Source organism: Puma concolor, chromosome D4 (assembly GCF_028749965.1).
Source record: "Puma concolor isolate L17-30 chromosome D4, mPumCon1.1.hap2, whole genome shotgun sequence".
In the NCBI taxonomy this organism is placed as follows: Eukaryota; Metazoa; Chordata; class Mammalia; order Carnivora; family Felidae; genus Puma; species Puma concolor.
In genome coordinates, this window is record NC_141679.1 from 41,440,592 (window position 1) to 41,455,699 (window position 15,108).

The 15,108-nt window shown below is 37.3% G+C and overlaps 1 protein-coding gene across 11 annotated transcripts in view; it reads left to right on the forward strand.

The window, feature by feature from the left end:
* CCDC171 (coiled-coil domain containing 171) overlaps positions 1–15,108 on the forward strand; it is a 308,212-nt gene that overhangs the window by 217,383 nt on the left and 75,721 nt on the right. For 10 of the 11 annotated variants that reach the window (XM_086685350.1, XM_086685347.1, XM_086685345.1 and 7 more), the window contains one exon: positions 10,815–10,946. The exons of the other annotated variant lie outside the window; for it this stretch is intronic. In XM_086685350.1, the coding sequence (XP_086541476.1) occupies positions 10,815–10,946 (132 nt within the window). The remainder of the gene's footprint in view (positions 1–10,814; positions 10,947–15,108) is intronic. 11 annotated transcript variants of the gene reach the window in all.

Consider the following 15,108-nt stretch of genomic DNA (forward strand, 5'->3'; position numbering starts at 1 on the left):
TGAACACCCTCAGCTTTTGTTTATCTTGGATACTTTCTCTTTCATTTTTAAAGAGTATTTTAAAGAGTATTTCATTTTAAAGAGTATTTTTGTTGGATATAGAATTCTTGGATATAGAATTCTTGGATGTAGAACCCCGGCCCCCCCCCCCCCCCCCCATTAAACACTTTGAATGTGTCAACTCTGAAATTTCTATTTGGTTCCCTTTTATACTTTCTATCTCTGTGTTTGTATTTTCTATTTTGGAAGGCATTGTTCTTATAGTTTCCTTTGTTTTTTTGTACATGGTTTCCCTTAGCACTTTAAGCATATTTGAAATAATTGATTTAAAGTCATCGTGTGATAAATCCAATGTTGAGGCTTCCTCAGGGACAGTTCCCATTAGTTTCTGTTTTTATTGTGTATGGGCTAGACTTTCTTATTTCGTTGAAAACTTCATAATTTCTTGTTGAAAAGTGGATATTTTGAATAGTGCAATGTGGCAACTCTGGAAATCAGATTCTCTTCCATCCCCGGTGTTAGTTGTTTCTGCTTACTGTGGTGGTTTGTGTTTGGTCAGTGAATTTACTGAACTAATTTTTTTAAGTTTGTATTCTTTTCTTTAGAAAATATTTATTATTAAAGCATAGTTGACAGACAATGTTATATCAGGTTCAGGCATGCAACATAGTGATTTGACAATTCTGTACGTTACTTAGTGCTCACCATGTTAAGTGGTCACCCTCTGTCACCATACAATATTATGACAATATTGTGTTCTGTGAGCTTTATTTTTCATCTCTGTGTAAAGTCTGTATTCTTCATCAGGTAGGGCCACTGAAATCGCTGTTCTGTTAACTTCGTGCTCTGCTGGTGTATCAACAGAGATTTCCTTACATATTGAGATTCAGGTTTTTTTTTTTTTCTTTTTCTTGATTAAGCTTTTGTGTGGTTTCTATAAAGTTTCAGTTAGTTTCTAGAGTTCTGCAAAAGTTGATTCTGACAAATTTTGTCAGTGTATTCATTGTTTTTGTGTAGGAACTGGTTTTTGGAATTCCTTATTCCACCATTTTTGCTAACATCATTCCCTAAAGTCATATACTTTTGTTTTCCTAATGACTTTACCAGTAGGTTTCTAATATTACTGATAACAAAGACTCTCAGGAATTGATTTCTTCTTTACATTAAGAGGCTCTCCAAACATGCTTAAGTATTTCTATTTTGAGAAAAAGAAAGTACAATAATTATATTTAAAATAACGTTCAGGATAAGGTAATGAGTGGATGTACAGGATAATATCTGAATTATTTAGGGTTAGGTATGAGAAAAGTAAGTATTTATTGGGCGATAACCAAGTGCTTAACAGAGAGATGTCTTGGTTTATACTATAGCAGGGAGTAAAAGTAAGTAAATTTAGGTAAAATTGGAATGTAGAGAAGAATGAACTTTTTTTGGAGTCATTTTTTATTATTGTCAAGTTAGCAGAATGGCTGGATTCTTGAGACTTACAGAGATTGCTTGAATCCTATGAGTTCGGAACGATTAACTACAGTGTTTTCTGTATATGATTGCAGTAGCCTATGAACTTTAAAGGTACCTCTGAACATTTACTCAGAAGTATTAGCTGCCTTTTCAGTAAAATGTCTGAAAGATAAAACAGGAAGTCACAATCCAGAAGCCTCAGAAGGCTCTAGAAGACCTTGCATCTATAAGCCCTGTAAATTTATCGGGCTGAAATGACACTGAAACAATAACTAGGAAGGCACAGGAATTTTTGCTGATGTTCTTTTAGATTCCTTTCTATAGTAAAGTTACTTAAAACCTCTAATCCATCATAAAACACAATATTTAATGTGAATAGTTGAGTTCGACAAATGCTTTTTAAATGTGTATTATATTCTGGAGCTGTAGCAGTTTTGGGGGAAACAAACAACCAAAAATTATATATATATACACACACACACACATATGTGTATATATACACATATACATATATTTATACATATATGTATGTATATATACATATGTATATATGTACACATGTAGGTACATATACATATATATGTATGTGTGTATATATACATATATATGTATATATATATATATATATGTATACATATATATATATAGCTTAGTCCTTTCCCTCAAGGCAGAGACACACGTAATTGCAGTATACCGTGGTAAACACGGATCCGTAAGATGCAGTTCGACATCCATTTAGATAGTTATTCATCTATGATGCATACCTAGAAAACTCACGGGTTGTCTGGAGGTTTCCTAGAAAAGAATGAATGCCCTGATGGGGCTGAAGTGTGAGGGAAGATGGGAAAGGCATTCCAGCAGAGAGAATAGCGTGTGCAAGTTCATGGTGGCACGAATAGCCAGACATCCTCCGTTCAGCAGTGAGTGCAAGGAGAATGCAAGAGATGAGTCCAAATGAGGCACTTGGAAGCCAGGTCATAGCAGAACTCTTGTTTTGTGCGTTGGTTTTTTTTTTTTCCCATCTAAGACCTTGGATCTTTATCATGGAGGCAGTGGGAGTAAACCAGGGTTTATGCTAGGGATGAATGTGGTCAGGTTTCTTATTGAATCTGGGTTCTGGAAGGCATATTTGCAGAGTGGATATCGTAATGAAATGGTTTTAAGAGCCATGGGTCTAGGCTCAGTGAAAGCAGGAGAAGGTTTGGACCAGGGTAGTGAGGATGGGTGGTGTCAGAGAAAAGGATGTGAAACTTACTTAGTAAAATGACAAATGAAGATGAGAAGGCAACGGAGGATAACTCCCAGTATGGGCAGTGAGATCGACTGATGTTGGGAGTGCAAAAAGAGGAGCAGGCTTTTTTTTTTTTTTTTTTTTGGTAAGGAGAAGAAGGGAGACAATGATGCGTTTTGTTTTGGAAATACTCAAGTTTAAGGTAATGTGGAGTGATCAGCAGGATATGTGGGTCTGGACCACAGGGAAAAAGTCAGGCTAAAGATAAAGGTTTGAGATTGATTAATGTAATACTCACTGGCAAAGAAAGAAGGCAGTGTAGCAATTGATAGGAGAAACAAGACATTATAGATAAATGGGAGGCTAGCAAATGCATTTTGAGAGATTAATTATGCCACGAGAGTTTGAAGTCCTTGAGGGATGGAACTCTGTCTCCTTAATTTTTATATGCTCAGCATCTATCACGGCGCCTGGTACCCAGTAGGCACTTAATGAATGTTTGTTGAATGAGTCAAATTTTACCATCACCCAGTCTCTAAATAAAACTAAAGCCATCTCTAGATTTCAATGGAAGTCTTGCTGATTTTCCTTTGTTTATTTGACTGCTAAAAATAGCATGTGTATTTATTTTGCCTAATCAAGTGCTAGAGGAGAAAGCCTAGATTTGATTATAAGAATGTCTCCAGGAAAGAGAGGTATGCTAGCAACAAATTTACAGGGTGTAAGTGTCCTGTTATAACCTGTTTCTAGCTGGTTCGACTCCTATGAAGTAGAAGGATGATTACTTCTTTTGTTAGAGTGGATTCTGGAATAGATTAGAGTCAAACAGAATCTGACAGGTGAAGACACTATCTTGCCAAATCTTTAAATATGATTTCATAATCTTATCTTAAAAATGGTTAACCCAAATAGTACATAGTTGTCTTTGATTTTTAGTTTTCAGTGAATTTGTAAGGAATATAAACACCACAGAATAGCTTTTAATTCATAAAGCCGATAGCATTTTAAAAGTTGAACTATGATTTCATGCCTCTAAAACCGCAATTTTTAGTGACTCGTTACTGACTCTCTGAATGTGACTTGTGATCTTTGAACTCCTCTTCATTCTTAGTTTCCGGATATTGGTCCTGAAGATCAGCTGTGCAGGACTTACAGGTGTTAGCACAGCTGGCTTGCTGATGACAACTCTGTCCATATAGCTGTCTTGTGTGTCATCATTCATATTGTTCAGTGTCATTCTGACCTAGCCAAGCTAAAAATGGTACTCCCGCTCAAGAGGGATTTAAAAACCTTGACAAAGTAAAGATAAGACACTACAGAATGTCACGGACATGTGCTTAACAGGTTTTAGCCTAAACACATCTAAATAACTAATTTCAGTGTGCAGCTGCCTTTATCCTCTGAAATAATTTACCCTAGGAAAGAAAATATCTCTGTGTGGAGGACTGTTAACAATTCATAAACATATTTCTCTATTCTGGGTATAGGTTTTATGTTTGCTTAAATAGCTCAAGGTCACAGCCATCTATTTGTGGGGTGCATTCTATGGGATATAACCTACGCCACAGATTTCTCATGCCTTTATAAGATGCCCGTGATCAAATCACTCTGTTTTCCAGCTTGGTAATTTGATTTTGAGCGTTCGGTTTTTCAGATCCTTAACTGGGATGTAGCCAGCTTGATAATCTGATTCAAGAGATCCATTTTTTAGATCCGTAATTGGGATGTGACTATTAACGTGTGGGGTGGTGGTGGTGGCGGTGGTGGATTTGCCCTCTTTTCTGGTGACAGCAGCTGGCAGTCATTGGAGAGTTCTGGCTCTGCTCCAGAGTTGTAGGTTAAGTTAAATAACCTGCCAGCAAGAGAAGCCTAGTTTCTCACTTCCGTCTTTTCAAATTATGAGTGCGTGTGTTTGCTGCACTGTCAATGGAGTGCCTGCTTCTCCTTCCTGTGGGTGTGGAGCACAGCTGGAACTGTTGCATGTATCTTGGGACATTATAGTTTGGGGATTTTCCGTGTGAAATGGTGACCATTGTATAAGGATGATTGCTGCCCAGGTAACTTGTCTCTCAATGTAACGTGTATGTGCGTGCATGCGTGTGTGTGTGTGCGTGTGTGTGTGTGTGTGTGTGTGTGTGTGTGTCAGTGTCAGGCTGTGGCAGAAAGAAAACATGAATGAATGAGAATGCCCACAGGTCCAGTGAAACTATAGAGGAAAATAAGGATGTATAAATAATAGTCTCCATTACTTATCACAAAACTACTTTTATGAAACTTACACATTTTTTGCTAAGATTGCCAGACAACAAAGGAAAGGAAAAAACAAACAAACAAACAAACAAACAAACAAACAAACAAAACCCAGTGTTGTTGTTAGATGTAACTGTTCAGGATGTGAATGTAATCTCCATTGCATTGACGAGCTTGAATCCCTGCTTCTATCACTAGACACACACGAGAGTCCTGGAACTGCTAATTATCTTTTTTATTCTAGTCTCTCTTTCTCCTGCCTCGTAGAATTTGTGAGTGTGGAATGACATTCTTATTTGATCACATACTGCGAGCCTCTGTATGCAGAGCGGTTTTCTTGCCGCTACTGTTATTACCGAGTATATAGTTAACTCTGGCCGATGCCCTCCCTTCTCTTTCTTTTTACAAAAGCCTCTCCAGTGTGCCTATTTTACTTGTTGAACCAAATGTTATGTTGATTAGGCATTAGACTATGCGCCAGGAAAGTTAGACCCAGTCAAGTTGTACACTAGACTACCTGAAACTTGAAACTAGATCAGGAGATAGGACACTTACTTATTTATGAAACACTTATCTATGAAAAAAGAAGCCAGCAAGTATCTGTGAAATGGCATCCTGTGTTACTGATAGAAGGTTGACCTGCTAGGGATTGTTCATATATTCTCTGGTGAGATGTGGTTATTTAAAAAACTTTACAGATGGTGAAAAATATTGTCTTTCCTTCTTCTATACCTTTAAGGCAGAGGATGGCCAACATTTTCTGTAAAGGGTCACATAGTAAATATTTTAGGCTTTGTGGACCATATGGTCTCTTTCTCAACTATTCGACTCTGTCATGGTCGCAGGAAAACAGCCAAAGATAATAGGTAAATGAATGGGTGTCATGTGTTTCAATAAAACTTTATTTACAATGAGAGGCGGTGGCCTGGATTTGGTTCCCAGGCTGTAGTGTGCCAAGCACACACAGCTCTCTAGTGCAGAGGTTGAAAAATAGTGTGTAAGGTCTTCTGTGTCGGATGAAAAATAGAATAAAGGGGAAAGGGAAAGCAATACGGAGCCAGTGGAGGTGGAAGGAAGGGAAGAGGAAGCAGTGGTACAAAAGAAGGCAGGCAGCTGGAATCAAAGTAGAACATGAACACAGAGGTGTTACAGGAGACTCTGTGGATATGATGGTGGTAAGAATGTTGATTTTGAAGCCACGGAGGCCATACTAGGTTGGAGTAAGTAGAATTTTAGCCAGATTAAGGGTATGATGTAAAGTGCTAATATCACTTACTTTCCCCAGACATTAAAGATTCAGGCATTGTGTGTGTCTATATATAATATACGCACACACAATATATGTAATTATATATATACTATATATATATAGTATATATGTTTTTATGTGGTAAGTTTGTCTGAATTTCTATCTACAATCCTACTACTTTTCCTTGGTGTCCTGTCGGTAAAAACACAGCTAGTACCACATTCCGTAAGTGTTTTATTATTATTATTTTTAACTTGGAATATCAGGTCCAAAGAGATTTATAGCTGTGCATAATACAACATGAAGCTTCACATTTTGAGAGTTGAGCAGTTTTTCTTAAAATGGCAAGTTTAATCTCATCATTGAGATATCGAGCAGGAATAGCTTTTGTGGTGTTACGGTAGGAGTACAGAAAATCAGAAAACAGATTGGTGGCTTGCTAATCAGAGCAAAAGGAACAGTAAAACATGGATTTTACGAATCACTTCAATCTGGAACTAGATTGTTACAATAAACTAAATATATATTTCATAACAGCATTTTCACTTAGAAAGTTTCATTTATTTTTCTCTGTCTCGTTTCTCATGTGTCTTATAGCATATATGTTAGAAATATATGCTTTCTAAAAATTTTTTTTAATTTTTTTTTTTACATTTATTCATTTTTGAGAGACAGAAAGAGACAGTGCACAAGCGGGGGAGGGGCAGAGACAGAGAGAGACGTAGAATCTGAAGCAGGTTCTAGGCTCTGAGCTGTCAGCACTGAACCCAACGTGGGGCTCAAACCCACAAACCAGGGGATCATGACCTGAGCCAAAGTCGAACGCCCAACCGACAGCCACCCAGGCGCCCCTAAAAAAATTTTTTTTAATGTATATTTATTTTTGACAGAGAGAGAGAGAGACAGAGCATGAGCAGGGGAGGGGCAGAGAGAGAGGGAGACACAGAATCGGAAACAGGCTCCAGGCTTTGAGCTGTCAGCACAGAGCCCGACGCGGGGCTCAAACTCACAGATCACGAGATCATGACCTGAGCCAAAGTCGGACACTCAACCGACTGAGCCACCCAGGTGGCCCGAAATACATGCTTTCTGAAAGTATGTAATAAGAAAGGGAGAAAGCAAACCACTTTTCTAAAAACCAGAATCTGAGAATGTAGTAATGTAGGTATGTTTTCTTTATTCTTTGTCAAAATACTATGAAGTTGAACAGTTGTATAGAATGTAATAAAAATGTATACAATTTGACAAATGAGATTTATATTGTGAAATTCTATGAAAAAATTCATTATATGTTAAATATGAACTGTTACCCATTTTGAAGTAGAAAAACATTATTATATATATTTTATCACTCACAGCTATAAATAAATCACGGGAAAAGGATATAGAATCTTAATTAAAGGATGAATAATGATGTGCCATAAACAGAATTAAAGACAGACTTTTGAAATTATAATTTAAAATTAATTTGAAATTTGAAATTAGAATTTAATCTACAGACAGGCGACAATGATTGTTTTCATCTTAGTCCATACTAAAATCTGTATTTTAGAAGGCGAGCTTACTTCTCCTTTTAGGGAAAAAAGTGATTTTACTATTCTCATGTTGTTACTTCAAAATTCTTTTGACAGTAAAGAAATTTATTTTAGATTCTCATATTTGAAAGGAATCCTTTCATATCCACTGGGCAGCGTTTCCCAAAGAAATCCCCCTTATCTCTTTTCTGATTTTGTTTACTTTGTTCTCAGGCTGCCTGTTCTATGTTTTTCACGAACCAATTTAATGCCATACAGGAAGCTCCTATTCCTTACTGTTGTGGGTTGAATCTCTTTCCCAGTGTCCCTTGCTCACACGCTGAAATTCACACGTGCCTTCTGCCTCCTTCTGAACAGTCTCTCCTTTCCCCCTTGGGGTTTTCCTGTTCCTGGTCACCTTCCCTTCCCGCTCCTTTGCTGTGCGCGGCTGTAATTTTATTTGCCCGGCGTCACTGTTTTGCCTTCTCTCAACACGATGCTTTCATTCCCCATACCCCTTCAAATAAAGGAATTCCTAGCCAATCCTTTTTCAAGAGTGAGAAAAAACTTTTTCTAGAAATACTCGGAGAACGTGTTGGATGCCTTCTCTCAAAGTTCTGGCATAATTTAAGAGTGGAAACAACTCTTAAAATTTAGAAGAAATATTTGTGATATTATATTTATGATGTATCACAAGTCACTGTCTCTTGATGGCACTGTCAACGTTCAGCACATAATGTATCATTGAACGAACGTATTAACACGTGCATATTCAAATACTGTCGTAGTTATGATGCCATCAAAAGGACTGCATTTTGAGGTTTTTTTTTTTTTTTAACCTATCTAATGCAAAGAATGAATTTAATCTTGGAAATTAAATAATGTTGTCGTGAAGATGTTAATTTGATAAGAAGTCACAGTTTTAAATGCCAAATGCCCCGGCTTAATGTTGTTCAGCAACTTTATTCAGAGACTGCGAAACGTGGCTCCCTGTTCCTGTGGACGTCAGGCTTCACAGCTGATGTCTGGTGTCTGATAAGAATCGGGTGAAAGGACCCCCAGCGCTCGAACCGTGTTGTGGATTATACCTACATTGCTTACGGTCCCCCCTCCCCCCTTTGCCCGTATTAGCAATCTGCTTTTGTACTTTGACTTCCAGGATTTCCCTAGTGAATTTTGTCACAGAAAAAAGAGAATCATCAATATCGCAGTTAAACTTGACTTTCAAAGCTAATAGTATCTCATTTGGGGGCTCAAATTTAATAAATTTTCTTTGATTCTGGGTGAGTTTTTAAACATCAAACAATGAATTGGCCAGGGTGCAGTAAAATATTTAGATCTATTGACTATGGTTCAGAAGGGTAGAAGGCAAAACACCAGTGGTTTGATGTTGATAAATTCTCAGCACCTTAATCCACATTAATGTTTTCTTTTATCTGAGTGCACATTGGTGACCAAAAAAGAAAAAGCAGGAGAAGGTATCCATAAGTATAAACTATAAAAATTAAAGAAAATATACTTGTAAAATATTTTTTTTTATGTAAAATAAGTTAAAAGCATTCTCATCCTGACTGAAGACTCTGGAGAATGTTTGTTACAGATAAATACACATTCCAAATTGGGACTCCGCTGTGCATACAGTACTCACACCATTATCAAAATTACCTTACGGTGTATGTTTTCTAGCATACACTTTGACATTCACTTATTGACAGAAAGTCTTCTGCTCAACTTGGGAATATAAAGAGTTTTATAACCATAGATTAGCATGAACAGTTAAAGATGTCATCATATGTTTGTGTGTGTTTACTGGTGTAAGGAGACCCTACGCAGTATGGTGGTTCATTCATAAAACAAGAAATAACTCAAACAGGTTTTACAAGCTTCCCAAGTAGAATGGAAAAGCGAAGGAGAGTTTTCTATCATATATTGTCGCCAAGTTACATTTGAAGCCGCTCAGGTAAAAGTAGAGATATAAATATATTTATTTGAGAAATTAGTGCTATTTTTATAGTTCTCCCATTCTTGACCTTTACTACTTCATAAAAAACACTTTTGATCCTGTGGCTTTAAGCTAGTTGTGTAATATTTATCAAATATGTGGTAGCAAAGAGATACGTTTTTAAAACCAAGTCAGGCATAGGGAAAGTTAGAAAATATGCCTGTGTATGAAACCTACTATCATGAAACTATATAATTAAAAATGAGAGCTCACTGATATTATGGAAAACTAAACTGTGCAATTTTTAAGGCTTTTAATAACTTTGGAAATTAAAAATGAAAACAGACCGGTTTTTGAGCATTTTCTTTTATCTGTATACAGCATATAGGGAGTAGTTTCTCATTTGTCCAGAAGGTGGCAGTGTAATATCAACTGCATGTGATACCTGTATTGGCTAGAGAATGGTGTTTCTCCTGTATCTGTGATGTTTGTATTGTTGCCTTTCCGAATACTTAAAATATAGTACAAATACCACTGATTTCATTCATTATCTTATTTAGAAGTTGCGTGACTGAGTTGGTTTATATGTATTTAGTCGCTAAGACTCAAGTTTAGTAAGAAGAAAATGGGCAAATAAACCTCTGACTGGTATATTTTTAAGTCTCCTTGTGTGTTGAGTATATTTGTTTTTATTCCAGGGTACATATTATTGAAGTTTTCTTTTCAAAGACCAGTACCAAATAACTGTCTTGTCTAATATGTATCAGTTAATACCAGTTAAATTAAACATGTTATTTAAAAAATGATAATAATTAGGAGATTGCTGTTTGTTTTCGATTTTGTGGATGTTTTTTTCCTCCTTTCTTTTTTCTTTGAGGGTGGAACGGTGAAAAAATAATTCAAAACCTCTTGATCAGAAGAGCTCCAGTGACTCGTCTTCCCTCCCTCATTTCAAGCAGGAGGATGCTTTTTCTTCTTAACATTCTCCCCCAGCACTCTGAATTAGAGATTTATTTGCAACGAAAAATCAATTAGTCCTAAATTTATTCATGGATTTCAGGTCCAGCGATCAATGCAAGTCCACTCAGTGGGCTCAAGGGGACCCAGTTCATCCCAGTTAATGTGTCTGAAGGGGAATTACCATTGATGCTGTTTTTTTCCCTTTAGGTCAGAGATCAGATCTCGCTGTCACGGACTGCGGCAAGTAGGAATGACTTCACCCTGCAGCTACCCAAACTGCACCTGGAGACCTTTGCAATGGAGGGGCTCAAGGGCGGGCCAGAGGTTGTAGCGTGCCAGGTTAGAGTCTAAATAACATTGTTTGCTACTGAGACGCATAGAAAAATAAATTGCACTAACTGGAGAGAAGGAAAGCCTCAAAGTATTGTGAATAACTTAAAGGAGATGCAAATAATTCTTCTTAATTTTTCTTCTACCGTGTAACCCTATTTCACAAATAATTGTGTGTTTTTTTCTTTAAAGCCTCGAAATAGCCTGTTAAGTAAGCCAGAAAAGTATTTTTTTTTCTTACCAAGGAAAAATGTGTGTTTTATAGCTAAGTACAGTATGTAAAGAACACGCTTTCCTGTCAGCAGAGGACAATAAGACACTAGGCTGTTATCTCTTTAAGCTAGTCTCAATTTGTAGCTCTTATTGTTTTAAATAAATCACTGTAGAGAAAATTATCAGGAGAGATATTTGAAAATTTTCAATGTTAATTCCGAAGTATAGCCAATATTTCTTAGGTAGCAATTTAATTTAAGCAAATGTAGAACCTTACTGGACTTTTTGCACTGAGGAGCATTTCCCCTTGATTTTTAGTTTTAATGAACGACATAATAATATGTGCAGATTGGGTTATTTCATTTATAAAACTCAAAGTACCAAATCCTGAAACCTCAAATAATTGTAAAATCAACTTAATAAAGAAATTTTTTTTCCAGAGCATACTCCTTTTCAGATGCTGTAGGTATCTTTCTAATCAAGGTTACTATTGTGTTATTGTGGGCATTTTTTTTTTTTCCTGAGGGTTAGGACAGTTTTTTAGTTGGACGGAACAAAATTCGGTACATGCTTTATTTGCCTTTTAATGCCCAATGCCTTTATTAGAAAAACCTATCAACATTGTGTAAACTGTAGGAAGCCTGGTATTTCAAAAGAGGCTGTTCTTGTTTAGTAGCATTCTAGAATTTTCAGTGTATTGAAGAGAGAAATAGCTCTTAAAACTCAGTTTCTGTTTCGCATTTTGAGGTTTAAAATAAACTTCATCCTTCTTTAGTGTATGACTCTGTGGAATTTTAATTTTGTACAAAATTAATATCAGTCCAAGTGGGGCTCTGGTAATTTTTTTCTCCATGTTCCATACCCTAATTTAATTTGCTATTAGTGCCCAAATTAATGGTTTACAAAGAAAGAATGCTCATTTCTTTCATTAGGTTGTCCACCAATATATTTAAAATATATACGTGATTTAAAACTAAGCATAAAATGTTTTTATTTTCAGTTATAGGCTGGAATACCATACCATTATTTAGTACAAGATTAAGATGTACATTTTAAATTTGATTACCATTATTTATGAATTCATTGCAACCACAAATACAATATGATTTGAGATTTTTCTAGTGGCCATAAAATAATCCTGTACTTGGCTATCTTGATTCAGAATCTCAGAGGGCTCAGGACTTGTCATAATTCAGAAATAAAGACTTCCCCCAAACTGTAGATTTTAGTGATTTGGAAAGAGACTGATCCTCAGAATGCCAGTTTTGGGGGGAAAAGCATGAACTCTCTATGGTTCTGACATCAGTGAAGAGCCAGAAGGAAATGTAGAGACCCATATTTCAAACTGCTGTCTCTTCCAAGTTCTACTAGAAATACTTACGCACAAGGCCAATGCCTAAACACTTGGGCTTGTTTTGCAGTGACGTGCTGGGATGTACACGTCAGGTTAGTCATGAATTGAAGTTCAGTACTCCATGCGGACAAGAACACATGACTTGGGCCATAATAGTTTTTTCCACAGACACACAGACACAGGCAGGGAGACAGACAGACAGACAGACACACACACACACAGAATTGTGGTAGGCTTTGGAGTACTTTGAGAAGAAAGGCTCTGTAGTAATTGATGACCTAAATTTTCATATTAATAGCTACCGTGTCAGTGACCACTTACTATGAACGAGGTATCATGCTTAGTTCATTAAATACTTCATGCTGTCTAATTCTCACAATGGACCTGTCACATGTGGCGTTATATGTCAAATAATGGCATCATTTGCATTTTACAATTGAAAAACAACTACAACAGGTAACGCTCCACATCAACAGCAAGTAAGGGGCAGGTCCCGGAGCCTGAATTCAAGTGTAGGTGTTGTTTGACTGCAAAGCCTGAACTGGTAAAATCTGATACTGGAAGAAAGTCTAGACACCTGTGTTAAATGGTAAGCGCGCAGCCTCTGAGATGTATATAGTGGGATTTTCCTTCCGTTTACAAAATATTCATTATGCATCTATGTAAGATGTAGGTCATAGTTTATGCTGTATTGTGGACAAATTTACAGAGAAAGAAATTTTGCTTCCACTTGACAGGCTAATATTATGGAACACTACTTTTCACCTTTTTGCAGTATGTAAATATGTATATTTATGCTAAGTGTGGTACACACATATTTAGGGATTCAGTGTCCGTTTGGCTTCGTACTCGGTGCTGATGGGGCAGACTGTTCAGAGAGCACGTGTCCTTTGATCGTGCCGAGGAGAGGATCACTGTGCAGGATGTGGTAGTGTCCAACCATTCGGCCAACCTGTACAGCCATCACTGGAGCAGTAGGAGCTGTCCCCGTCTGTCTCTTCCAAAATGGGAGGCTCCAAAATGGAAGGAGGAACAGTGAGCACGAGGGAATGGTGAAGAGGCTTACCCTTTCCCCGCCGGACCCAGGAGAGCAGGTGACTTATGCTCTCCCCCGGGAGAAAATTCAGTTCAGAAAAATGTAGTCTCTGAGCTCTGCTAGCATTTAGCTTCAATTTTATTGTCCGCAAAAGAAAAAAAAAAAAAAGGCGTAGTCCTGCCAATTTCTCAGGCTTGTAGTAGCATTAAGTGAGGCAACGCATGTCAAGTAGCGAACACGGTGCTTAGCCAAGAGAGCAGGCAGTGTATGGTAGCAGTTATGACTGCAGCCACTATGGGACCCTCGTAAAGAGGAAGCTGGCACCAGTGGCTTGTTTTCATTACTTTTATTTTTTATTTTTTTTATTAAAAAAATTTTTTTTAAGCTTTATTTATTTTTGAGAGAGAGAGGAAGAGAGAGCGAGCGTGAGTGGGGGAGGAGCAGAGAGAGGGAGACACAGAATCCGAAGCAGGCTCCAGGCTCGGAGCTGTCAGCACAGAGCCCGACGCGGGGCTCGAACTCACAGACCGTGAGATCATGACCTGAGCCGAAGTCAGATGCCCAACCGACTGAGCCACCCAGGCGCCCCTGTTTTCATTACTTTTAAGGGTGTGTGTGTTTTACATGGAGGAATGGTTATTTAGGATCTTTTTCTCTCTATCTTTCCATTGGCTTCATATACTCTTCTTTGTTTCTTCAAAAGCTTTAAATAACTTTGATTAATATCAGCATCAGCTCCCTATTTACTTTTCCATGTTACTTGATGTTCCTGTGAGACCATGTCTCCAACGAAACCCTTTGCCTGAGCTCTTATGGCAAGTCCATACTATTGTTACCTGTGCTTTTATCTCCCAAACGATAGTGTTATCAGTCAACCAGAAAAAAATTAAAACACCTAGATTAGACAAGTTAGGTGTAGCTGAAAAGTCCAGTATAATGTGAATGCACAGGACTTTGTCATAAAAAATATGCTGTCCATATTTTATAAAGATAATACCGATCACTCATTATCTTATACTTTGAATTTTTTTCTCAATAATTAAGCTATGTAATGCATTAAAAATATTTTTATGTTTATTTAGTTTTGAGAGAGAGAGAGAGAGCAGTGGAGGGGGCAGAGGATCCAAAGTGGGCTCTGTGCTGAGAATAGAGAGCTCAGTGCAGGGCTCGAGTTCACGAACCCTGAGATTGTGACCTTAGCCGAAGTTGGACACTTAACTGACTCCCCCTCCCCCCCGGTGCCCCTGTAATGCATTTATTATCTGGCAAATATTAGCAGGCATGTAATAAATGTTTGTGTCTCCACCCTCATTCAATAATAAGCAACAAGGAACAATATAAATAGTTGACATTTGTTGAGTACTTATTCTGTACCAGTCACTGTGCTAGCCACTTTACATTTGCTATCTCATTTAATCCCTGCAACAACGGTATGAATAGGTGCTGTGATTTTCTCTTTTATAAAGGAAGGAGCTAAAGTTTATTGAGATGCAATAAATTGCTAGAGGTTACGTATCCAGTGAATAGGATCCATTCATGCTTTTTATTTCTGCCTTTTGTAAACCATG